The sequence below is a fragment of the Astatotilapia calliptera genome, chromosome 16 (assembly GCF_900246225.1).
Source record: "Astatotilapia calliptera chromosome 16, fAstCal1.2, whole genome shotgun sequence".
Lineage (NCBI taxonomy): Eukaryota > Metazoa > Chordata > Actinopteri > Cichliformes > Cichlidae > Astatotilapia > Astatotilapia calliptera.
The window spans coordinates 13,375,017-13,399,495 of record NC_039317.1 but is presented as its reverse complement, the minus strand read 5'-3'; the positions used below and the strand labels follow the sequence as shown (position 1 = coordinate 13,399,495).

Genomic DNA, 24,479 nt, shown 5'->3' with positions numbered 1-24,479 from the left:
CAAAAATAGAATTTTGGTATTTGGTGATATTTGTTCTGTATTTACAGTTTGATCAGATCTGCTCTGAGCAAATGATCACAGACCCAAGGTCAGCGTTAAGAGGACCTGAGGATTTTGCACACTCTTCTTCTAGATATTTAGGCACTCAAACAACACCAATACCAACACCTTAAAAGAAGAGACTAGGCTAAAATCCATCTTTTGTGCCCCTATACAGATATCAAAAACAGAGTAGTTTCTTACTGTTACAGCAGAGTAAGAAACTTTTGCAGCTGCTACTCTGGTTTTGCCAGATTTGATGACCATGCGTGAAAGACAGTTTTAAGATTTTTGTACACTGCAGTCAACTTTTATAGCATTTGGTATTGTTTTTATGACCACAAAAAATGGCCACATTAACCTGTTGGTTGATCACCTGGGCAAAAGGTTAATAATAAGAAGAAGGGGGTAGGGGTCTTGCACTAGGCCACAAATTGAGAGGCATAGGGGAAAAGGAGCCCAGTTTACAGGTTTCTCTACATTTGCAACAACTTCCACTCAATTATTTAGATCAGTCATGCTGTAATCTCCTCATTAACCTTCTTCAGCCTTTTTTTTTTTTTTTTACTGTAAGCAGCCAGTGAGCTGGTATTAGGAGGTTATACCCTCCCCCAACGATGCCTGTAAATACTGCCGGGGCTCTAAAGAAACAACAACAAAAAAAACAACAACAACAAAAAAAAAACAGCAGACAGGGCTCCCTGTGGAAGCAGAGCAGAGCAGCCACAAACACCCATCAGGACTGCCTGCCTGCCTCCCTTTGGCTCAGAGGTGACAGAGCTCCAGCTTGTTTTTCAGCGTCTGCTGCTGCGCTGTCGCCTCTCCCCTCTCTCTCCACTTCTCCTCTCCTCTCTGTTTCTGTGCGTCACAGCTAGGTCATGGCCGGACTCCAACAAATGCTCCGGTTTCTCGAGCCACACGCACGCACACACACATACGCACACACACACAAAGGCACCAGGAGCACACAAACACTGATCTGACAAATGATAGGGTGGCGAGGCGAGGCGAGCTAATAGTAGGCAGTGCGCCTGCTGACATGCCCGTGGGCCGCGGGTGTTAAATTGTATCCAATTACGGCGCATGCGACGATATGAGGGGGGAATAATAATTCTTCTTGCGTGACAGGGAGATTCGCTTATTTCACGGGATCTTTATATGAAGTGGGGGCGCAGGGCTCGATGTGTTCACACGTTTGTGGGCAAGCTGTGTTGTCTATGCACGTGGAGGAAAAAGATCTGGTTTTCCGGAGGACACGTTGCCCATGATCCATTAATCAAAATCCAGTTAATAACGTTTGGAGATGGGCAGGGTCCGGTAGAGTCCGACCAATAATTAATATCCATTATTTAAGCAGGCCCCGCCTAAAACAGGCCTGAATGTACATACACATAAACAGACAAACACTTTGCAGGCAGGCAAGTGGGAATGAGGAATGGCATCAATGTGAAAATGAAATAAACAGGCCTAGTCTCAGCTTTGTTATGAAATGTCTCTCCTGCTCATTTATTTGATGGAGTGCGCAGCCGAATCAAACCAGCAACAGTGCCGGGGTGGGGGGGGGGCAGTGTGGGTGATACGGTGGTGTGATTGTGAACTGCAAACCAAAGTTTCACCCAGGTGTGGCTGACACTCGGCAGAAAAGATTTAAAACAAAAAGGTCAAGAGTTGGTTTTCGTAGTTCAGTTTGGCAAAGACGGAGCTGACGGCTGGGAGAGATCCGACCGTAACGAAGGCTTGAAACCAGAAAAAACCAAATGGGCTGTGGCAGAGCATAGCAGGTGGTTCACGCTATTAGCCTGACAATCAGCGACACTGTTCCTTACTTCAAAACAGGCTGGCAGAGGCACCTTAAAGAAACAAATAAAAATAAAAAAATAAAAAAGTATCCGTGTGTGTGTCTACCAGGGGATTTATTTGACCAAAAGCATCTCTCTGTAGTTGTTCATAAGGCTGTGTGTGTTGAATTCGGTTCTGCTTGACGGACACCGCCGAGCAGCAGATCTGGACCAAGAAAAAAGTTTCATCTCATCTGGTCCAAGGCAAAGTACAAAAATAGAGTGTACAGTTAAATATGTACAATACATTGATCTGTTAGAAATATTGTATAACAAACAAGTGTAGTATTTTTCATTAAAAAAAAAAAATACAAAATAACCTTCCAGAAGTGAATACATGTGCAGCAGTTGCATCAACAGGAACAAAAAACAGGCAGAAAACAAATACTGTGAGGAAGGTGACATGGGTGCTTTGGGATTTAGTTGCCCTGTTGAGGCATCTTGACTGTTTATAACCCCTCCCACTTCTGTAGTTCAACTCCGCACCCACAACCCCCCTGTTGGCAAGAAAATTGTTCAGTAGCAGGATCAATCTCAGGGTAGATGCAGATGCTTTCACGTCAGACACACGGGATACATCTTAAAGGCCTCCTTTTCAACTAATCTCCTGCAGAGACGTGAAAAGAGAATGCTAAAGGAACACCTTGTTATGATTGCCTTTCAGCGGTCCTTATGGGTTCTTTTTTTCTCCATTTTATTGTTGTGGCATGCCGAAATGCTGCAGACGTACAGAATACGATGCAGAGAGGGAAATCGTTTCAAGACCTTTTTGGGAAGAAGCAGATGCGTTTAACATCGAGAGGATCTTTACAGCGCCCTAGTCCTTCCCCTTCTCTTGTAGTAATGCGCTGAGCTGGAGCTCTGTTCAGTATGTGTGGTGTGTGTGTCTTTAGGATATTAAATAGTAAAGGATGGGGATTAATAATGGAACCTGACAGCTCATCTCCGGCTCCTATCTGCCTGACTGTCCCCCACAATCTTCCCTTCCATTCCCTCCCTACCTCTTTTTCCTCCCTCTCAGTTTCTAATCTGCTGCGTTTCTCTCTGGCTCTGACCCTCCTTCGTGTTCCTTCCCTCCATCTCTTTTGTCTCCCTCGCTCTCCCTCCCTCCCGCTCTCTCAGGGCCCTCGGTCTTTCAGGGTCATGTCAGGAGAGTAGAAGAGCACATTGGTGTCATCGTCATCGCTGAGGTCGGCCAGGTCAGCCTGCGTGTAGCGCACCGCCCCGGGGTAGTACTCTCCAATCCGTGTTCTGTCACAGAGCCGTGACTGCAGAGCCAGCTAGAAAACAGACACGCATACAGTTTGGAATTAGTACACAACACTTATACTGGTGTAGAAAGGATGTTCACACTAAAGCTCAAGACTCAAACGTTTTTGGCCATTAAATTAAAAACAGTGCCCCAGGTAGATAAAAATGAAAATATTAAACCCCAGATTTGCATATCCAAGGCGTCATCGTGAAGCTGTGGGTCGCCAGCCATAAGAACCAATAATCCCCTTCAAGTTCATTTTCTCATGCACCTCTGGACCGCTTTAACCCCGTCTGCTATTTTTTAAAGCATCCATGTTACAATCTTTAATGTGTCAAAACGTTGGCCATTCAACTTCAATTTCATTTTGGCTAAGAGACGAGACTGCACGGAGGGAGATTTGCTGAGCAGACTGAGTGGGAAGTGAAGGTCGCTGTGGTGTGACCAACAAAATCCCGCCTTTTCAAAGCTGTGTGTGCTGGAATAGGATGGCACGAGGAACAACTGAGGTCGTTAAGCATTGAATGTTCTGCCTCGGGACGCAACAGTAAAACTTTTGTTATGGTGACATCAAAATGCTTAAAATTCTATATACTAGTGTGAGAAGTACGAGCCGCTGTAAAGGCCCACTTATGCAGAGTTCATTTTAAGACTCATACTGTGGCTCTGCTAGAATCTTTGGTCATCCTGCACAACGCTAGATTCCAACTTTTGTAAATTCCATGAAAGCAGCGTACTTCAAACAATATGAAAAAGAAAAAAAAAATAAACGGCAGTGCAATAAAACTTTAATGAGCGTCTAAATCTGAAGAAGAAAGTGTGCAGCCCTACATCACTTAAGCATGAACTGCTTTGATGTGTGCGAGTAGCGGGAGAAAATAGCCTAACTGTCCAGTCAAGCCTGAGCATGTAAATGATATGCACGCTTCTAAACACGCTCACAAACGTCAGGCTCATGAGAGGCAAATGAGATTCTGCTCATTTGAGTTTGTACGTGTGAGCAGGGATATCGATGCACAGTGCCCTAGCCAACAATACTGAAACCGGGAAAACGTTTAGTAGATTACACTGGATCTGGAAATCTGGAATTTTCCTGTTTATCTCAGTCACCATTCCAAATGAAAGTGGGAATAACGGTCCACATTTTAACTTTTAAGCTGCCAAAACACCTTGTCTTGTGTTTTGGCTTCTGCTAAGCCCTGGAAATCATTCATAATGCAGTCAAACCACCCTTCCCTTCCTTGATTGCATTTAATTGCTTCACTGGTACTTGAAAATCCCCTCAGTGTGGGGCTGTTTTCGATCTAACAAAGAAAATTACCTATGGAACTCAAGAGTGAACAATTACATAAGCTTGTTTGGGTGAGAGGGGGGGGACTTTTGTCCCCTTTCAATCTCGCAAACATTACAAAATTCACAGCACAAATCTCGTCTCTGGGTTCCACTGACTTTGGTTCTGTCAGATGAGCTAGTGACTGTGAAACGGGAATGTGATTAATGCACAGCAACTGTTTTTATGCTTTTTGAATGGTGTGATTATGCAAACCGAATCAGATGTTTGGCTGTTTTATATTTACATTTATTCAACTGGCAGATGTTTTGTTTTTTAGTACTGTTACCGAGCCAAGCCAGAGTAGCTCACAGTTCACAGGTTTTTCATTGCAGAAGGACAATGTGAGCTACAGTAGGATGGAAAGATGAAGGGTGTTTAGACCAGTTTAGACTGGGATTTTAAAATCCACATTGCTACCAAGACTCTTGTTCCATTGCAGATCATATGAATAGGACTGCTCACAAACCTGCATGGGATTATTCATGTAAGTGGGAGATGTGCTGATGGCTACTCTGCTGAAATACCCAGAAAAGAGTAAAGAAACGCAGAGTGACATATGCCGTCTTTGGCTGGTTGAACCTCAGATGTGCTGCTGCAGTTTGGATTTATTTATTTATTTATATATATATATATTTTGCTGGGGTTTCACTGGCAGCCCTGCCAGAAGGGAATACAGTACACATACACTATAAGAGAGCAAGGGGGAGGACTGAACAGAGGTTTAACCAGCTGAGCCTCAGCAGCGTAACAAGGCTTTGTCTGCCTCTCCTTAACACACGACAGCTGTGATGCGCAGTTTCGGTTATTGGTGGACAAAAGGGGGCCATGCTCGTGTGGGCACGCGGTGTTTCCACTAAAAAAAACAAACCCCAAAACCCCAACAACAATCGTGTTTTAAAATCAGCCTGCTTTGCGTTAAGATTGCCACGATACCGAGACATGTAGGGCTTTGGAAGAGCTTCCTTTCCTGCGTGCACACTCATAAACACAGAGAAGGAGAAGTGAGATGTGAGCTCATTGCAGAGCCACGGGCGGTTCAGCTGTATGGCTAGAATGCAGATCAATATCAGGGTAGGAGCGAGAGGAAGAGGGAACGAGATGGAGAGTACGCAGGTGGGAGGGAGATGCTGGAGAGCAGCAAAAATAATGTAAGATAGATAAATGCCAGAGATGCTGTAACAGGGTACTGGGAACAGAGGAGACAGCAGAAGAGTACGGCGAGGCAGAGATGGGCAGAGAGAGGGAGAAACAGAAGAGCGGCTTCACTGCCGCGAAAGAGGAGGAGGGTGGGGGAAACCGAGGACTAGATAAAGAAAACGATGCCATGACAAAGAAGCAGGTTAATGGAAGAAAATGGGTTTTAAAAAACAAAAAAAAACAAAAAAATGCGCTTCTGTTCACAGTAATAACCTGGTTGTGTGAATGCATGAATCAGATCTGTAACCAGAAGAGGCCTCTCAGTGAAAGTGTGTTAGTTTTAGTTTTAGTTAGACCGACTCTCCTCACGCTTAAATTTAGCTTCAAGAGGAAGCGAGGAGGAATGGAAATATCTGCTAAAATCACGACCTGGTCCGATTTCTTTTTTTGTTTTTTGGTGTCATGATTTGAGTTTTAATCTGGTGTGTGCCGAGTCTTTTACTTAACTTTGTAATTCTCTGCACTGCAGTACGAAACATAACTGGCAGGTAGGCTTACTCACCTTAAAGGTCAGTGTCTAACTAAATTTAGGGGGAAAAAATGAATGGCAGTGAAAATGTGTGGGTGTATGCAGCAAAGGCTATTTGAAAAATTTAACAGCTACAATTTCTATGGCTCAAAGTAAACAGTGTACTGAAAGCCACCGCGCTTCCTGTGTTTTTGCTCAATCTCTCAACTGAAACTGGCCAATAGACATCGTGCAGGCAGCGTGTGCTGTGCTTTTATGTCTCTAGTGACGAGGACCCATGTCCACTACGAGTCTAGACTCATGGAAACCCAGTGGTATTCACAATCATGCATGCTAGCCTAATAATCAACCTGAAATGCCATTAAATTTAATCTCATTTCCATCCTGCAGTTTTATTTTTAGTTGACATGGGAGCTGCTCGAATGGCTGCCAAGATCATTTATTTTGTAAGGTTTTTAAAAAAACATGTAAATTAGTTATTTTTAGCAAACTCTGCATCACGATCTTTCACGTCACCATTCAAATCAAAGCAGCTACTTTTCATAGTGAGAGTGGAACAAATTGTGGATGTTTTGAGGGATCTAAATGTGGTGCCCAAACTCAGCGTTGCTGCCAATTTGCTCCAGTGGCCATTTGCAAGCACTGAAACAAATAAATGGCACATTTTTGCCATACCCTATAAAATGCGTGAGCCTTTCTTAGAACTCACAAAAGTGCTTTTATCTGCACTGTCTCATCCTAATGTGCTATCTATGCACTGAGCAGAACAAAACTGGCAGGGCCACGGAAAGCAATAATAATGCCTTTTTGCTATGTGCTGCATAAGCCAAAAGGGAACCTAATAAACTGAGAACAATTCAAAATCTTGGAGTCCAGTATCAAGGTTTAAAAAATACCAATGGCACAGTACCAGGCATGTTTGAATGACTGAACATATTGGATATTAAAAAGGTACTCCGCACTTAAATGTTGAGTTTATTGAGCTATAAACTTAATGATATTACTGTCACTATTACTGGGATGAAACACGTCAGTGCTGGTGGTAATGACATTTCTTTGCAAATAATAAAAACCTGAATGTCACTGTTTGAAAATGGCTCAATAAGCAATCTACTGTTTTAAACCTTGCAAAGCCAGACTGCCACAGGTCAGACTGTTTAGGGCTCATCAACATGTCTCAGATCAGCTCAAATCAGCTGTGGGAGAACCCCTCCCACCCCTTAGTGTTTCATACTTGAATGATGGAAACTCATTTACATGAATGTCTGCCATTTCCTGCAAACGCTCTACTTAGGGTTTTTCAGTTTTGGTGCAGTGGTTTGGACTTGTGCTTTTGAGGGCTGCGAAAGCATCACCAGACCCTCACATAGCTCAGCAATAAAGGTGGCAAGATGCCCCCTTTTTAGTGAGAGACAAAGACACACAGAAGCTTTAAGCAGTATCCGCGCTGGAGCCAAAGGCTTGAACTGATGCAGCACGAGACCAGGATGGTCAGGACCAGCATGGCCTTCCACCACATTAATGTCTGTTTCAGCTGATTACGGATTTCTTCACCTCAAATAAACCCTCTGTGGCAGACATGTGTCTCTTTCCATTTTCTCTGGACTGGAAAAGAGAGTGGGCAGCCCTCTCCTCACCCTTTCTCACCCTTTTTCCTCATTTTATTTTTAATACGTGGGGGTGGAGTTAGATTAAAAACTGTGGGTGAACTAACATTTTAAGAGGTCTCTACCCAAAGTACAGGTGCAGATGCAGATACAGCAAATGCATTACATTACAGTCGACGCATGAGTCCACTAGTGGCTTGAAGGTGAGCTGTGGTATTTGGTGCCAAGATGTTAGCAACAGATCCTTCAAGTCCTGTAAGCTGGGAGGTGGGGGCTCCATGGATCAGACTTGTTTGTCAAGCACATCCCACAGATGTTTGACTGGATTGCAATCAGGAATTTTGAGGGCAAGTCAACACCTCAAACTTGTCCTCCTCAAACCATTCCTGAATCATTTTTGCTTGGTGGCAGGAAGCATTATCCTGCTGAGAGAGGCCAGAGCCATCAGGGAAACAGTGCTTAGGGTAGGTGGTAATAATCATAGCATCATAGTAAAATCCACATGGATGGCACGACCCAAGTTTTCCAGCAGAACATTGCCCAAAGCGTCATACTGCCTCCACTGGCTTGCCTTCTTCCTATACCACATCTTGGTGCCAGGTGTTCCCCAGATAAGCAAAGTACACACACCTGGCCATCCACGTGATGTAAAAGAAAATGTGATTTATCAGACGAGGCCACCTTCTACCATTTATCTGTGGTGCGGTTCTACTGCTCGAGTTCCCATTAATGCTGCTTTCGACGGTTGACAGAGGTCAGCACGGGCACCCTGACAGTGTTGTTTTTCATTTTTGCTCCTGGTACTGTATGACGTCAAAGAGAGCGGCTGTCCCTAATGTAGTCATCTCAGGCACACAGCTCTGCCTGTGAGCACAAAGGTCCCATCCACCTGCTGTTTAAAGCCTCTGTTTATGAGGAGCAGCGAATCGGAATAATGATGGATCGTTATGAGCTGTAAATCACGCAAGACTACTATCGCGGAGTCCAGGAATAAAAACATGAAGGTGGGAACGAGCATAACAGGTCACCTTTAATTAAACTGATTTTCTCCGCCTACCCAAAGCAACAGCCACCAACAACTTTTCCAAAGTACGTATGGCACGAGAGAGCAGAGTGAAGACAGCCTAGGGAGAAGGAAAAAAGGCGCCTACCCTTTAAATCATGCAAATGTACTGCAGGCAAGCAGCAACAGAGGCAGAGAGGGAGAGAGCGCTGGTGAGTGAGCACGAGGAGACAGGGTTAGGAGGGCCAGGGTGGGGGTGGGGGGTAGGGTTGAAAGCGCAGATTCGTCGCTTTGAGAGAGGAATGTTTTGACGCTGTTGCAAAACCCTCCACACCACCCCCCCCCCCACCTCTCCCAAACCCCCCCCCCGCGCCCCCTTCTCTTCCCCGCCAATCTCACACCTGATGTGTGGGGGCTGCTGGGAGCCGCATGCCAAGATGAATAACAACCGGCTGTTAGTCACGATAGCGCACGAACACACGCCGCCTCTCTCTCTCTCTCTTTCACTCGCTCTCGCTCTGTCATCTTCTTTCTCACCTTCTCTCTCGTTCTCCGTGAGACGCGCAAACAGCGTTTTCTCTGTGATTTACGAACACATTGAGATTCCGTTTCACTTCTCTGTCTCTCTCTCTCTCCGCTCACCACAGTGCAACATTGACATTTGGGCTGAAGGTCACACTGCACATTCCAGTCTTCCACACTGCGCTCACGACCCGTTATCAGCGTGGTTGGTGGTACTGACTAGGCGACAATATGTGTGTGTGTGTGCGTGCGTGTTTGTGTACGCGTGAGCTAAGACCACAAAGAATTTTCTGTGTTTGCGGTTCAATATCTGCTCTGGCTCGTATCTGCAGATACAGTCAATGTTTGCAGATTGAGATAAATCTGTGGAGAACCCTATTGATTGTGGTGTTTATTGAAATGCAACCACGCAGGTTTGTGGTTCAAATTTAAAAAAAGAGAGAAATTAAATATAATATATACACGTAATTTTTTTGGAAAAGCTTGTCTTCATTACATGTTCCTAAGCCCTGAATTTGCCATTTTACACTTTAAAAAAAAGGGGGGGGGGGGGGGGGTTTGTACCAAAAACCCAACAAGCATTTTCCGTACAGGTGGCGTGTGAACACCTGTAACAGATGGTAACAGTCAGTGTGGGAAGTTAAATGGCCTAATTACAAATCCTGAAGCAATTATTTCTCACTGGGAAGAGGGCTAAGATGATGTTGCAAAAAAAGAAGGAAAAAAAAGTAAAATGACTTTTGTAGAATTACCACATCATTAAACTTAAACATCTTCCTTACGTAAGCATTTCAACACTGGTATAAACAGAAAATTCAGCCACTCATTTCGATGCCCTTCAATTCGTATGTCTTTGCTGGGATGGGCTTCAGCCACCTGAGTCCCTGAAAGGAGTAAGCAAAGGTACACTGCAGAGGACAGATGGCATTCAGAGCTTTATAAAGCTCCTTTCAGACGTGGAATCTGTGACATTGCCGACTGAATAGATCTGCTGAAGGAATGGATTTTAAACCACGCTAACAGCAGGAATAACAATGATGCTCAATCTGAAATTCACATAATTCAAATGAGTAATCCCAGCGATCATTTTTGCTAAATGTCACAGCAAAGCTGATGTTTTTTTCTTAGGACTAAAATGTATTGGAAAACTTTGGTGATCCCAGACTTTTAATCCGTCACCACAGATTTAAATTTGCCCATTTAATTCACGTGTCTATTACTTTACAGTTAAACTGAATTATACCTGCTAACCAGCTGCATATTGGGTGGTTGCTGAGTGTGTCTACATGCGTATCCTGGTTATGACAATCTTTTAGAAGTACTCTGTTTTTGTCTTTGCGTCTTTATTTCTGACACTTGAATGGGCCTTTGTTCTAGGTGTTAAGAAACCTGGATATGCTTCTGAACATGTTGAAGTACCCTTATACAGCACATCCAGGTGTCTGAATGTTCCAGCCAAGTTACCTCATAGAAACACAAATAATGGTGGGAGCAAGACATTCAAGTCTACAGAAGACAGTTTGCAGAATGCCTGTTTCTCAACATGTAGAGTGAGACAAGTCAGGTCAAAGCCACCTGGGCTTATGTTTAGTAGCTATGAAGATGAACTGTGAGAAACTATTTGCATGCCTAATCAAATGTATATAAGTGTCATATCCTGAATATGGTTAAAACCAAGATAAGCTTAGGTAACCTGGGATACTCTGTCCATGTAAATGCACACATTGTGACCATGTTTGCATACTTAGCGCTGAACTGTAAGCATTTAACCAAATGCACAGTTTCAACCAGTATAAGCCTCGATTGAGAGCTCGTGTCAGTGCAACAGCCTGATTGGTTCCTCGCGTGTTGGGTTAAATATTTTCAAGTGACACGGACATGTATTTACCTTTATTTTTTGTCACCCAGGATTGATTCGCATCAGTGCAAGTCTTTGAACAGACTACTGTATGCAATCACATGAAAGATGACTGAGTGTCTATTCAAGCGTAACCACTATGTATAAATAGCCTCCAGATTTAAATAACGATGCGGTTCTCACAGGTGTGTGTGAAGTTTACCTGCATGCCAGTTGGGCTCAGGAGGCTCCACCAATCCCTATTCAGGCCAAACACAAAGGCATTGGCCAAGCCGTGGAGTGGTGCCGACAGGACGTGCAGAAGTGTGAGGTAGAAGGACGGTGCTTTAGGGTAGAAGGCGTTATGGAGCCTGGAGGAGGAGGAAAAAAAGAGAAGACAGAGAAGTTTTAAGTTCTCCCGTAAAAAAGTTGTAAATACAGAGACAACTAGGAGCAGAGCTTTAGACGTGACGATGGAGTAATTCAGGGAGAAATCAGAGGGAGAAGACGGCAACGGGGGAAAGGGGAACGGCAGAGAGCGAGAGGTTGATAGAGCAGCAGAAAGAGAGGGAAAGAGAGGCAGAGGACAAGTGAGTGACAGAGTGAGGGACAGGGTGAGAACGAGAAGTAAGTGGCAGAGGCAGAAAAAGGAGAGAGAGAGGAAAAGGGGAGGGCGAAAGAGCGAGTGAGCTTTATATCAGCGTTTAAGAGCCCATTAGGCAGCGTGAGACGGCTGGGCTGACACATTCTTGGCTGCCGCTTCGACAGCACGCAGCACTTTACAAGGACAGGGAGATGTGTAGCGCTCAACTCCCTTCCTCTCCTTCTCACCCCCTTTCTCTCATCTCAGTTTCCTACTTCTCCTGACCACAATTTCGCCATCCCATCTTTCCCTTCTTTTTCATTCCGCGCACGTTTCCCCCGCACGCTGCTCGGCCTCACTCAGATATCGCCCCCATTTCTTTGCATTCAGTTTCATCTATCTGGATATCTCATTTTCATCTTGACTCGTGAGAGTGAGCCGCTATTCCTTTCTTTTCAATTTCCTTCCCCGCGCCTGGAAACCTGGGGCACGACTAGGAGAAGAACCTGATATTGTATGGTGCGGCTGAGAACTAATGGCTGCCTCTGAGAACGATGCTGCTCAGCCATTAACCCTGGATTAACCTTGTATTAGCGCTGCTCGCTGGGCTAGCCCGCCACTAATGTCTTTTATTGATCTATTAGCGTGAGAATCAAACCGCCGCGCGGCTCATGGCATTTTCTGCATGTGTTGTGTTCTTGGGTTTAGTGTGCAGCACGAACTAAGTGGCCACAGTGGTTGACCTCAGGGTCGCCAAAGTCATCTGTGTCTTGGGGGTTGGGTGGGCCACTCTTGTATTGTGGTTGCACAAAGTTACGTGGGACTCTCCAATCACCTATTCCTATGTGACTGTCTGACTCACAGAGATTTTTTTTCATTAGTTTTTGAAATGACAATTATATTGGGGAAATCTTTAGCAATTTTAACACCGCTGTGCTTTAAATCACTCTCTGTAGCAATCACTTCACAATAGCACCACAAATACTGAGCCATCACTGCACCCTGCACATGAACATGACGAGTCTTCGTGGCTGCAGTGACATCAGCCAGGCTAATAAAAATAACTCCTGGTGACTAACCAAATGTGTTTTATAAAAACAATGTTAAATGTCGTGATGCTATTACATCACTGTCACTTTCTAGTCGCACAGGAGGCAGATAATGTTTTAGAGAATACTACTCAAAAGACTGGAAACTTTCTACTTACAATAACAGGACACTGAAGGCCAGATCAAAAATAAACAAAAAGCTTTGTGTAGTGGAGACGTCCAAAGTAGGTTCAGGGCTTGCAACAGGATTTATTTCCAATAGGAAACACATAAACTTACATTGGCAGGGTTATCCTTCAGAGGAGTTTCATTTGATGGCAGATGGTTTAAGCACTGAAAAGGCAATGGATAAATCCATTTTAACACATTTAAATACAAAGCAAGCATTGAAAAGCACCCAGGTGCCAGGAAGAGGAGCGACTCTGTTACTTGCCGTGAGAATAAACTAAAATCGGAGCAAATTGATTTATATTTAATATTTGTCATTATTTTTTGGAAATGACTAAAAAGTTAATGCAATGTCTTACATTTCTAGAGACATAAAAAAGAAAAAAAGAAAAAACCAAACACTATATATCCCAAACAGGAGTCCTCTCTTTCTTACTGGGGATTTATGCTTCAGCAGGAAATTTGTCACCTCAATGTGAGGGGTGATAATCATAAGCATCAATATAAGGATCTCAGCAAATTTCTGCCTATCAGAAAAAGGAATTGGAAAACTTGAGCAACAAAAATGTTTTACCCCACAAAAACCATGGAGCAATTAACACACAAGTCCACCAACACAAGCATAAACACTTCGACGTCAGCCACGCACATGGGCCAAACTGTCGGCTCGATTCAGTCTAAATCAGGCCTCAGTAGTAGATGGAATTTCACAATTTTCTGCCCAGTCTGTCAGGACATCATGTCCAGAAAAAAAACAAATAAGAACTACTGAGCTCATTTTTGTGCTTGAGTTCTTTTGTGGATGTAGACTTCTTCTGCTTCTGCATCACGGTCTTGAAAAAGGCTGCGTGCACCACCCATTTTTAGACGGGAAGATTTTGTTCCCGGAGATAAGATGGAGCTCCAGTTGGGATGTCGCAGCTGTATGAAACTAATAGCTGGTGCAGCTTCTTTGGTACACACAGCTGCTTCAGGTGCGCTGTCAACAGCAGCCTCTTACACTACCAGCAGCAGCGATAGCAGAGCCTGAGTTTCTGCTTGATGAAAATATAAACGAGGCGCTGTACATGCTTTTTTCCTAACGTCTGATAACTTCCAAATTAGCCAGCTTTTTCCTCCACCTTGCTCTCGCCAACGTGACAACTAAAAACACAGCGTTGATTTATGTTACCCAAGCGAGATATGATTACAAAAAAACCCTGCATTTTCAAAATATTTTAAGGTTATACGTTTTCGGATCCATTTGTTATTCCTAAACTTAACCTAGCCTGGCCACTCGCACTTTTGTGTCATTACAGTGTGTTTATTTACAGCAAATTCCAACCCGATACTACAATAACGACCGTGAATGTTTTTTATTGTAGTGCATTTGCAGACACGGTTTTGCTAAATCTGCTTTCTGCTTCATTTTCATACAGATAAATTCCCAACCTGCAAGCCACTCTTAAATATGAAAAGAAAAAGATAAAACTTGCAACAGAGGCTATCCATCATTTTAATTGTGGTCTCTTGGAGCAATAATACATAAATGATTATTTTTTCCTGATGTAACCACACTCAATAATCTCAACGTTTAAGTGAAACCAAACTCTGATCCTTAAATGTGTCAATAAAGGCCTTCAGTCACTGGACACGTTAACATAATATTTGCAAATATCAAATCAAGCTTAATTTTTATGATTCAAATAAGCATATCTGACCAATCGGACCACTGCACATGGCAACAAGTGTGCTGTAGCTCAAAATGTGCACCAGTATTGGATACACAAATAGTAAAATAACACTATTTTACCTCTTACACACAGCTAGATGCTGCGGGTCAATCGGCTCTCTGAAATGATTTCCCCACCTCCTCAGATGTGCTCCCAGCTCTGCCAGCAAGAGTTCAAACTGCCCCACTAACAACATAAAATGTATGGAGGCTATGAAGACATAGGCTCCTTACAGCTGTTACATACACTAACATCTTTTGCTTGAACAACAGTCCAGTTCTTTTTTTTTTTTGATAATTTAAATTCTTTACACGCCATAGAATTTGACTGCTGTCTGCTCATTGCTAATTTAACAGAAACCATGAAGTTTAATGATGCCAAATTCCCTTTTCTAGTATAAATGAACCAACTACAATGTCTGCCAAAATCTTTCGTTATAGAAAACGGGGATGCACGATTCAGTGTTTATTTCTATTTTTTGCCTTGATACTGATCCCGAGTCTTTGTGTATCTGTTTGGCGCACCTTTCTGACCCAAATACTGAAGGTCCAGATTCAAGAACAAATGATCTTTAATTGCCAATATGGATTCGATTTTAAGCTTCTTTGGGCAAATGCAACTGCAGAAATTGAGAACTGCGTAAAGTGTCTCACTCTGTTTGAGTTGGGATGACAGAGAAACTCAGTCTCCTCGTGGTTTATGGTTGTTATTACAAATATGTTTTAAATTGGCATGCCACAGTGGAGGACCGTAACTATGAGAGCGGAGGCTTCAGCTCTGTCAAAACTTAGGCACACACACCAAAATAAAAGGAAAAGGGGAAAGAGTCGTAGTGGCTACAGACGTCATGCCCTGCCTTCACTCCATCTATGCTACAAGCAAGGTACGCCTGGCCATTTGGAAAGGCGACTGTTTCATGTACCTGTCACTTTCTAAACAAACACACACACGGCTATGGTCTTTGGCCCCATTATGAAGTCCTAATCAGTGAGCGATCCAGCTATGGTACCTGCAGCCGGCTGAGAAAGGATGGTATCTATGCCATTTTATGAAGGAAACCTGATAGAAAATTAGACTGAAATTCAAATTAGAACAGAATTATTATTATTAAACCAAAGAAGCTAAATGCAACAAATCCTTCTGAGAAAGTCTAAATGGTCCTGAGGGTTCCCCTCTGCTTTACCATCGAGTTGCTCAGAGAATTAATAATTACTCACAAAATGTATTAATTAATTAGTGAAAGCTTAAATTATGCGCTGACAGAACTCTTTTTTTAACAAGTGAATGAAACAGTCGGCACTGGTTGAAAACCAGACTGTTTCCCAACAAAAAAAGACTGCATAAAGATATAAGGGATACATGTCGCCATCTAAGCTTTGAGGATCTATATACATTTGTGGCACTGTGCCCATATGCTTTTGCCACATTCAGGCATTTTTATTTTTACTTGCATACTGAGGGAAATGCAGACAGTATAGCATCACCTGATGCCACGGGCTGGGTTAGGGCATATTGTAAACAGTGTGACAGTAAGCTTAAGCGTGGGAAGAGAGCTTGGTTCACCTCAACTCCAAGCAATTCACAAGAGGTTAGACTTCTTCTAATATTCTCCTGAACGATAGGTAGCACCACTCAAACCATACCGTCATATCAGTATTGATATAGGAAGAGAAGATGTTTTTTCCACAGTCTCACAGAAACTGTTGCACCATCTCCCTCTGTCTGAGCAGTAACTTTTATATCATTATTATGGCAGTAAAAACCATCATGGTCGTACCTCAACCCAGCTGCGATAGCAGTGGTACGATGTGCCAAGTAACAAAAGTCAACAGGTCAAAGAAAAACTAAAACAGCGGTGCATTTGACAGGGAATAAACGGTCACCAAAAGCGACCGGAGAGATGTTGTACTGTAGGGAAGAGAGAGCTCAGTGTGAAAGTGAAGCTGTCAATTTACTTGCCAATCTATGTTCCCACCCTCATCTTTAAGACCACAAGCTCTAGATCACAGGTGTCGAACTCCAGGCCTCGAGGGCCGGTGTCCTGCAGGTTTTAGATGTGTCCTTGATCCAACACAGCTGATTTAAATTGCTAAATTACCTCCTCAACGTGCCTTGCAGTTCTCCACAAGTCTGGTAATGAACTAATCATTTGATTCCGGTGTGTTGACCCAGGATGTTATCCAAAACCTGCAGGACACTGGCCCTTGAGGCCTGGAGTTCGACACCCCTGCTCTAGATAGTGACCTAAAGAATGAGACTGAGAATACAAGCTGCAGAAATCAGTTTCCACTAAAGGATGGCCAGATGTTCTCTTAGTGATAGGGTGAGTTGTGTCGTTTGGCAGGACCCACTACTTTGCCACATAAAACAAAACTAACTGAAATAGATCAGATATCTGACTAAGACGCCTCCTGGATGCCTCCTAGGTAAGATGTTTTGGGCATGTTCTATCAGGAAGACCTAATTCCCGCCGGATGAGCTGGAGAAAGGAAAAGGAGGTCTGGGCTTCTCTGCTTAAACTGCTACCCCCACGATCTGGAATCCAGAGCAGTAGAAAAACGGATGGATGGATGAATGAACAGATGGAAGGATGGATGATTAAGGAGATTTTAGTGTATTTTTTCTTGTCATTTGTGCACATTTTGTTTATTTTTTAGCAGTCTTACAAACAGCTCCTAAAACTTTTAGATTTAAGTTACGCAAACTTTGTCAAAACCAAGCAGGCACATAAACAGGCTGTTGTTTTTTCCCCTTAAAAGCCCAGTGAGAACTGCAGGAGAAAAGCACAGAAGATGATTATGGAGATTCATCCACAAATCTGGTTATAATCCTCTCTTATCCTCTTTTGCAGCGTGAGGTTGCAAGGTTTATTTGCCATTAATCTGTCTCCATTTACCTTCCAACAACCCTTTAAAAAGTTGTGACAGAAAGAAAAGCACAAGTTGAGTTGGCCAGAGGTCGAATATAAACCGGCAACAAGAATCTACCTGCCGTAATTCTGGATAAAGGTGTCGACTAAACGTCTAAACGAAGCTTAAAATAAAACCAACAGTGCAGCCAGTGGAGCGTAGAGTGGCGTATCCTGGTGCTTGTCAGAGTAGGGACCATTTCAGAACTGTTTTCTGGGTTAGCCTACCGCGATATCTCCGAGGACCAGACCAGCTGCTAGTCACATTCATTTCACTTCCCATTAAAGGTGAAATAAATCAGGAGTCCCCACACAACCTCCTAAGAGACGCAGGAAACACACACACAAAGACACACACACGGACACGCACGAAGAGGAAGTTGGACACATGTGGATACACATAAACACACATCACTGCCCGTGCGTGTGCAAAATAGGTGTCTACATTCAGTCTAACCTGGGTCACATACGCCGAGAATGTCAGAAGGAGAGGAAATGCAGTGGATGTGTGTTTGTGTGAGCGGCTGTGTGTGTGCGCCTGCCTGCGTATGTGTGTCTCTCTGACAGCACAGCGGTGAGAGTGAGTGGGTCTGTGTGAAGGGGGGCTATTTCTGGCGTCTCATTTTTTTTTTCCTGCTGCCGCAAAGAAACACGATCGGCGTCCGGGAAACGAGAGCTGGCAGCAAGCAATCATCTGCCTGCCACACACAAACACACACACACACACACACAGACACATGCAGGCGCACACACATGCGTGCGCACACACACAGACACACACACAGACAGCACCTCGCAGCGCTGAGCAACACGCGCCATGGCAACGGAACAGCCGCAATTAGAGGCGAAGAGCCTTTCCCCTCCATCGAGGGAGAGACGGAGAGCAAAATGAAAGGAAGAAAAAGAGCAGGCGAGGGGGAGAGAAAGGGAGACAGGAAGGCGGGGGGAGGGGGGAGGCTGGGCAGAGACGAGTGTCAGAGAAACGGCGCTGCACAGGAAGGAGAGAAGGGAGAGCGGGAGCGAAAACGGAGAAGACGATAAAAGAGGTGAAAACGTGGAAGAGTGAGGAGGCCGTGGAGGGGAACGAGGGGCCGAGAGCGATGGAGGAGGAGGAGCAGGGAAGAGGGCAAAGGGGTGAAGGAGCGAGGCTGAATGAAAAAGACTAAAAAAGAAGCCGAAGAGGCAGAGAGAGAGAAGGGAAGGGAAAGAGGAAGAGGAGGAGTAGGAGAGATATCTAAAAAGACAGATTGCAAGACATGAGTGAGACAAACAAAAGAGATTACGTGCGAGAGAAACCAAGATAAGACACGGGGGGGGGGGGGGGGGGGGGTGCAAGGAGGTTAGATAGAGAGAAGGGAGAGATGGAGAGGCTGGTGGAGGCGTGCGGAGGATGGGGGAGGATGGTAGGGGGTGGTAGGCTGTTTCTCCTGTGTGAGCCAGGCTAATGAAAGATGAATGAGGGAGGCAGTGGTGAGAAGGAGAGTGTGGCTGCGGGCGATGCCTGGCTGAGCTGCTGTGTGCGCGCGTGTCGGGGTTTTGTGTGTGCGGCGTAGTTGAGCAAGTCTCACAAAAGGGATGATGCTGTGTACACAATATCGGGAGCAAATGGTCAACAACAATAAACACGAAGACACGCTTCTGCGCTCACGCTCGCGGGCGCATGTAGCCTTAAGTCTCAGCCTGCTGCCACCTGTAAGCATGCAGTCAATCATTAGTACTCGCGCAGCGTCTCCGAAGCCTCGCTCACTTATTCAGACCTTCCATCTATCAAGCTGTCACTCACTCTTTGAACCCGTCTATCTCACCTTCCGCATTCTCTGCAAAATCCCTCATTTACTGCCTCTCCCTATCTCCTCCAATATCCCACCCTGCCAGTCTATACCACTTTCCTTCCCTCCGTTTCCATTTCCTCCTTCTATCAGCGTTCACCTTTTCTTTTTCTTTTTTTTGTCTGCCTCTAATTGTTGTGCCGAACATCCTCAGAGCTGTGGGTGAAACGCACTTAAAACAGCTTGGACGAGAACTCCTTCCCCAGAGTGGAGGGCAGCCAGACAGAGAAGTCATCCTGAACCCGATTGCACTTCCTCCGCTCTATGACTGACTGCCTTACTTCTTTTTTTTTTTTCTTCCCTCCAGACAAATCACATGCTTCGCAGTGCCCAAACAAGGCTCTCATTCTCCCTGCGGTGCCGCTGCTGACAGCGAATCAGAACTTTTCTTTGACTAGAAAGTCTAATTCTGTAAAATTGAATTTGATATCTAAGATAAATTATAGGTGGGACAAAATCAATGCAAGTATAGGACAGTAAAGAAGGAGATTTATATATAATTTTTTAAATGTATGCCAAGCTCACATGATATTCTACTGCCTTTCCTGAAGGTTTCAGAAAGATTTTAGCTTTTAAGCCCCTAAAACTAAATCCAGCTCAAAGGTTTCTATTATATCTATATTTCTAAAACATTTAGAAAGACAAACACTAATCTCAAACAGAGAGGATGAAAAATGAACTAGACATTGTCACAGTTTATTTTCGTCTAATTATTCTTCACAGTGCTTCGAGCCATGATAGCCTTTTAAAGGACTCAAAATATGGTAGAATCCACTTGTTGAATCCAGATTCTTCACACATAAAAACTCTAATCTTTGTGGTTTTTCCTCTCAATAATCTCAATAGACAAAGCAATAAAGAAGATTTTTTTTAAACACTCAACACTGGGTTTTTTAAACTCAGTGCCTGAAATTCATTTACATAAAGCTTGACCTGTTGATCCGTTGGTTGCTTGCGTCTCTTTGATACATGTGTGGTGGCCTTTAGGGCAGCAAAAACCCAGGACAGGCTTTTCTTTGTACAGTGACAACATGTGATCAACCGCGCAAACGTGTGTTCAGCTCTATTGCTTGGGAACTATCTGCTAGAGGATGGTGCGCTTTATCTTCTTTCTCCTGGGTGTAACGACACATAGATGAAACCACGGTCTGCATGTGCGTCGTGCTAGTGTGTCTGCATGCGTGTGCGCTACAACTGAAAACTGGAAGATGATCTACTTTGAGCATAAGGTCAATATGGGTGTAAATGCTCCCATTATAGACAACTGCACATGCTTGGTCCAAACACGTTCATTTTTGCCAAAATTTCTGGAATAATCCTGAAACACATAAACAGGCACACCTGCATGGGATGCGCACACACACACACACACACACGCACACACACGCACACACACGGTAACAGACAAAGCGGCATACACAGACCCCAGGGACTAAAGCGGCTAACGTTCACCAACAGAATAAAACCCAAACAAAGAGACATCCTGTTTCCTGGAACACAACACCGCTCAACGCACTGTGCTGGGAGCCAGTAAACGCACGCACACACACACACACAAACAAAATCTCTTCGTGCATCGAAGCATACGTGTTTCCCTGCACCTGATTCATGTACCTGCATGTGTCTGTGCGTCCAGTGATGCCACTGGCTGTGCCTCAGAGTGTTTGTGCGAGTCAGTTCGTCCTTGTGAGCGGCTGTGGCTAGAAGTGTGTCCGTGTGTGTAGGGGTGGGTGCGCGTGTGTGTGTGTCTGTGAGAGAGAGGAGGGAGGGAGGGAGAGCAGATGATAGAGTAGGCTTTAGCTATTCCCTGGAGTGTGAGGCAGCGTTTACGGCACTCACAGAGCAGCCAGAGTGATGAATATTTAAAGACGTGCCTGAAAGAGCAGAGGGAGGGGGAACAGGGTATGTGTGGGTGCGTGTGTATGTGTTTATGTTTGCATACGGCAGAGTGTGAGGGAGGTTATCCAGTATCTCCTTTAGGTTTTGCATGTGTATACCATATGCATATGTGTTCATGTGCATATACACCAGAATGACCCTGTATGCCTATATATGGATATTTGTCTACATGACCTACATGTATGTAAGAGCAGTCAGGTCAGTACATTTCAATGTGTTGGGGTCATGCAAATGTGTTTGTGTGTTCTGCTGGTGTCATTTACATGTATGCAAAGAGATACATGTTACAACTATGTTTCTACTTCAAAACTGAAAATTCAGCCTTGGTGTGTGTGTGTGTGTGTGTGTGTGTGTGTGTGTGAAGTACACACAGCCCTGTAGACCATCTCGCCGTCTCGCTAAATGGGGATGAATAGCGGAGAGTCACTGCTGCTCAATGGGAGACGAATGGCTGTGTGGCTCTCCGTCTCCAGCTGCACACCAATCACTGCCTGTGATGCAAATACAAGTGTGCGCATGCAGGCGCGCACAGTAGGCATGGTCACATAACCACCAAATATTATGTGGGTCGAACAGCTGTCTGTGGCTACGCTATCGCACAGGCAATCGGGTTGCTCAAAGAGCATGACATCTGATGCTACAGACAGGTCAGATTTGCAAACATTGATGTTCTCTGTGTGTAAATAGGTTAAAATAAAATGTCAAAATTAAAGGATTAGAGGTTTCACTCTTAAGTATGTGCTTTCTTAAAATGTTAACTTTCACTCTGCGCAATTACAGTTTAAACCAAGCTAATCTCAACTTTAGTGGCAAATCCCTATAGACTGTCATGTCACTCCTGCAAAACCGCAAATCAAAGCATCCCAAAAAAGACAAGAATGGTTCATTTTGCCTCTAGATCTGAAAAACAAAACAAAACACCACTTATCTGCAAGTTATATCAAGTTCAAAACTTATTTTAGCAAACAGGACAACGCTGCCACTCTTACACTGTAAATTGAAAGTGAGGCGATGGATAAATAAAGAAGGCTTGCAGACAAAGAAAGATGAGAGTTTGGAACCTCACATACTGCCTTTCAGCACCAGCTTACTTGTTCAAGTAAACAAAATACACCACAAAAGATAGTAAGGGTATATACAGTACGAACCACACACCAGACTAGACACACACGCACACACGGGGAGTCACAAACACACGTCCATATGCGCTGAATGCAAGATATTCCGAGAAGCGTAGAGGCAAGGAACGGAAGGAGGGGACTGTAGAAAGGGAAGAGAAAGCAGGAGTGAGAAAGAGAGAGGGAGAGCAAGAGCGCATCCTGGGATGCAGAATGCCGAATACAGTGTGATAAGAGTTAATGTATCCCCCCCACGCCCCTCCCTCCATCCCTCCCGTTTGGCTCTCTCTTTCTTCCTCCCTCCATCCATCCATCCCTCCCTCCCTCTCTCCTCCTCCCCCGCCTCCTCCCCGTTCTCTTTGAGGGATGAATAATAACTGCTGCTCTGAGATTTCCTCCCTCGTTTTTCAAAGCGCAGAGCGGAGATGGGGAAGGTCTGCCTGGCCCGGGTAGCGCGTGTGCGCACACACACAAAAGTGCAGACACGCACTGAAGCACACACAGATGCGTGCGCACACTGTCTTGTTCTCGCTGCTCGCCTGGAGCAGGGAAATCAGATCTCCTCCAGAGAAAGACGAGTGGGGGTGTAGGGGGGCTAGGCGCTGTAGGGAGCCCATACAAAAAAATAAATAAATAAAAAAATAAAAATCTTGTGCTAGCACCGTATAGGCCTATACACACACCACGAAAACCACACAGACAGCACTGAGTGAAACCAAGAATAACTAGGAGGATGCAAGCTACCTCCTGGAGCGGCAGGGTGAACTCAAGGTTACAGACACATCACCGGTTCAAGCCCTGCCGCCAGGGCCAATCTATCCACGCTGAAGCGCCCCCCTGCACAAGGCGCGTAACCCTGATTGCTCAAAGCCAAGCGGCTTTGAAAACTGGAGCTGCAGCTTCAAGACAAAGCTGTAAAGAAAAAGAAGGGGAGAAAAAAAAAAGCACTGAATGGTAAGGCCGATTTGGTGGTGCGCTTTGGTGTTTAAAAGGGGATCGGGGTGAGGAGAGCAAGAAGTCTTGGCAAAAGACGAGCAGGCTGTCCGGGAGGAGCACTTGCACATCGAGCTGCGACGCACCACAGAAATCGGCAGCTAGGTTCCGAAGAGAGGGCTTATTTATGCAAACAAGCGTACAAGCGCGCACAGTAGGAATCTAGACAAGCCTTGTAAACAAACACACACCCACACCATAAAGCACACAGGGGAGGCGATGTGAGAAGCAGACTGTGAAAACTCTAGTCGTGCCCAGGCAGTGCTTACACACACACGCACACAGACGCACACACACACAGACGCACACAAAGAGCCGAGAGAGACTGAAGTGGGAGAGCGCGAGAGAAAGAAGGAGAAGGAGAAAGGGGAGGAGAAGGAGGAGGGATGAGTGCGAAGGTGCGAGTGTCTGGTGCTACTTTTGTGTTGCCAAATGAGGGCAAGCGAATGAGTGAGTGCGAGAGAGCGAGAGAGCGAGCGTGTGAGAGAGATGGATGTGTACGGCGAAATGACGTAAAATGGCTTGTCCGTGCGAGTGTGTGCAAGCGCGGGCGACACGAAATAGGAGCGTTTTCCCATTTCAATTCGCAACAGCTGGTGTCGAATTAACACATTTACCAGTGTGCATTTGGAACAGATTAAAATTGCGTGTGGCGTGTGACTATGTGCGTGTATGTGTGTGTGTTTGTGTGTGTGTGGCAGCAGCAGATGAGGGCCAAAACAAGAGTGTGTTTGTGTGTGGGAGTGTCTGTGTATTAACGCAATGGATCAGGGCAGGGAGAAATGGCACAGAGAGAGAGAGAGCAGCAGAGAGGGTTGCACAGAGAGCGAGCGAGAAAGAGAGAGCTCTACCCGACGGCTTTAGCTGCTGCCCTGGGCCGTCTCTCTAAGCCCTGTTTAGGAGGCTTTGGAGCTCAGATAGAAATAATCCCCCACTCAGACACACACACACACACACACGCGCGCTAGGCATGCACACACAAAATAAAAAACGCACGCACGCAAACACATGGGAGCTGTCGCGGGCAGACGCGAAGAAGCACACACTCCGGTTGAGGCGGACAAACAAGTGCGCACGCATTCACGCCGACACACACACACACACACACACACACACACACACA

General features: G+C 44.9%; 1 protein-coding gene across 2 annotated transcripts in view; it reads right to left on the bottom strand.

Annotated features, from left to right (window-relative positions):
• Nucleotides 1-1,933: 1,933 nt before the first annotated feature.
• The window catches only part of LOC113007509 (cyclic AMP receptor-like protein A), a 51,786-nt gene continuing 29,240 nt past the window's right edge, over nucleotides 1,934-24,479 (bottom strand). Inside the window, exons 12-13 of one of the 2 annotated variants that reach the window (XM_026144142.1) lie at nucleotides 11,321-11,468; nucleotides 1,934-3,157 (exon numbers count right to left, since the gene is read on the bottom strand). In XM_026144142.1, coding sequence (XP_025999927.1) covers nucleotides 2,996-3,157; nucleotides 11,321-11,468 — 310 coding nt within the window. In that variant the 3' untranslated portion in view covers nucleotides 1,934-2,995. The remainder of the gene's footprint in view (nucleotides 3,158-11,320; nucleotides 11,469-24,479) is intronic. The other variant, XM_026144143.1, reaches the window with a different exon arrangement.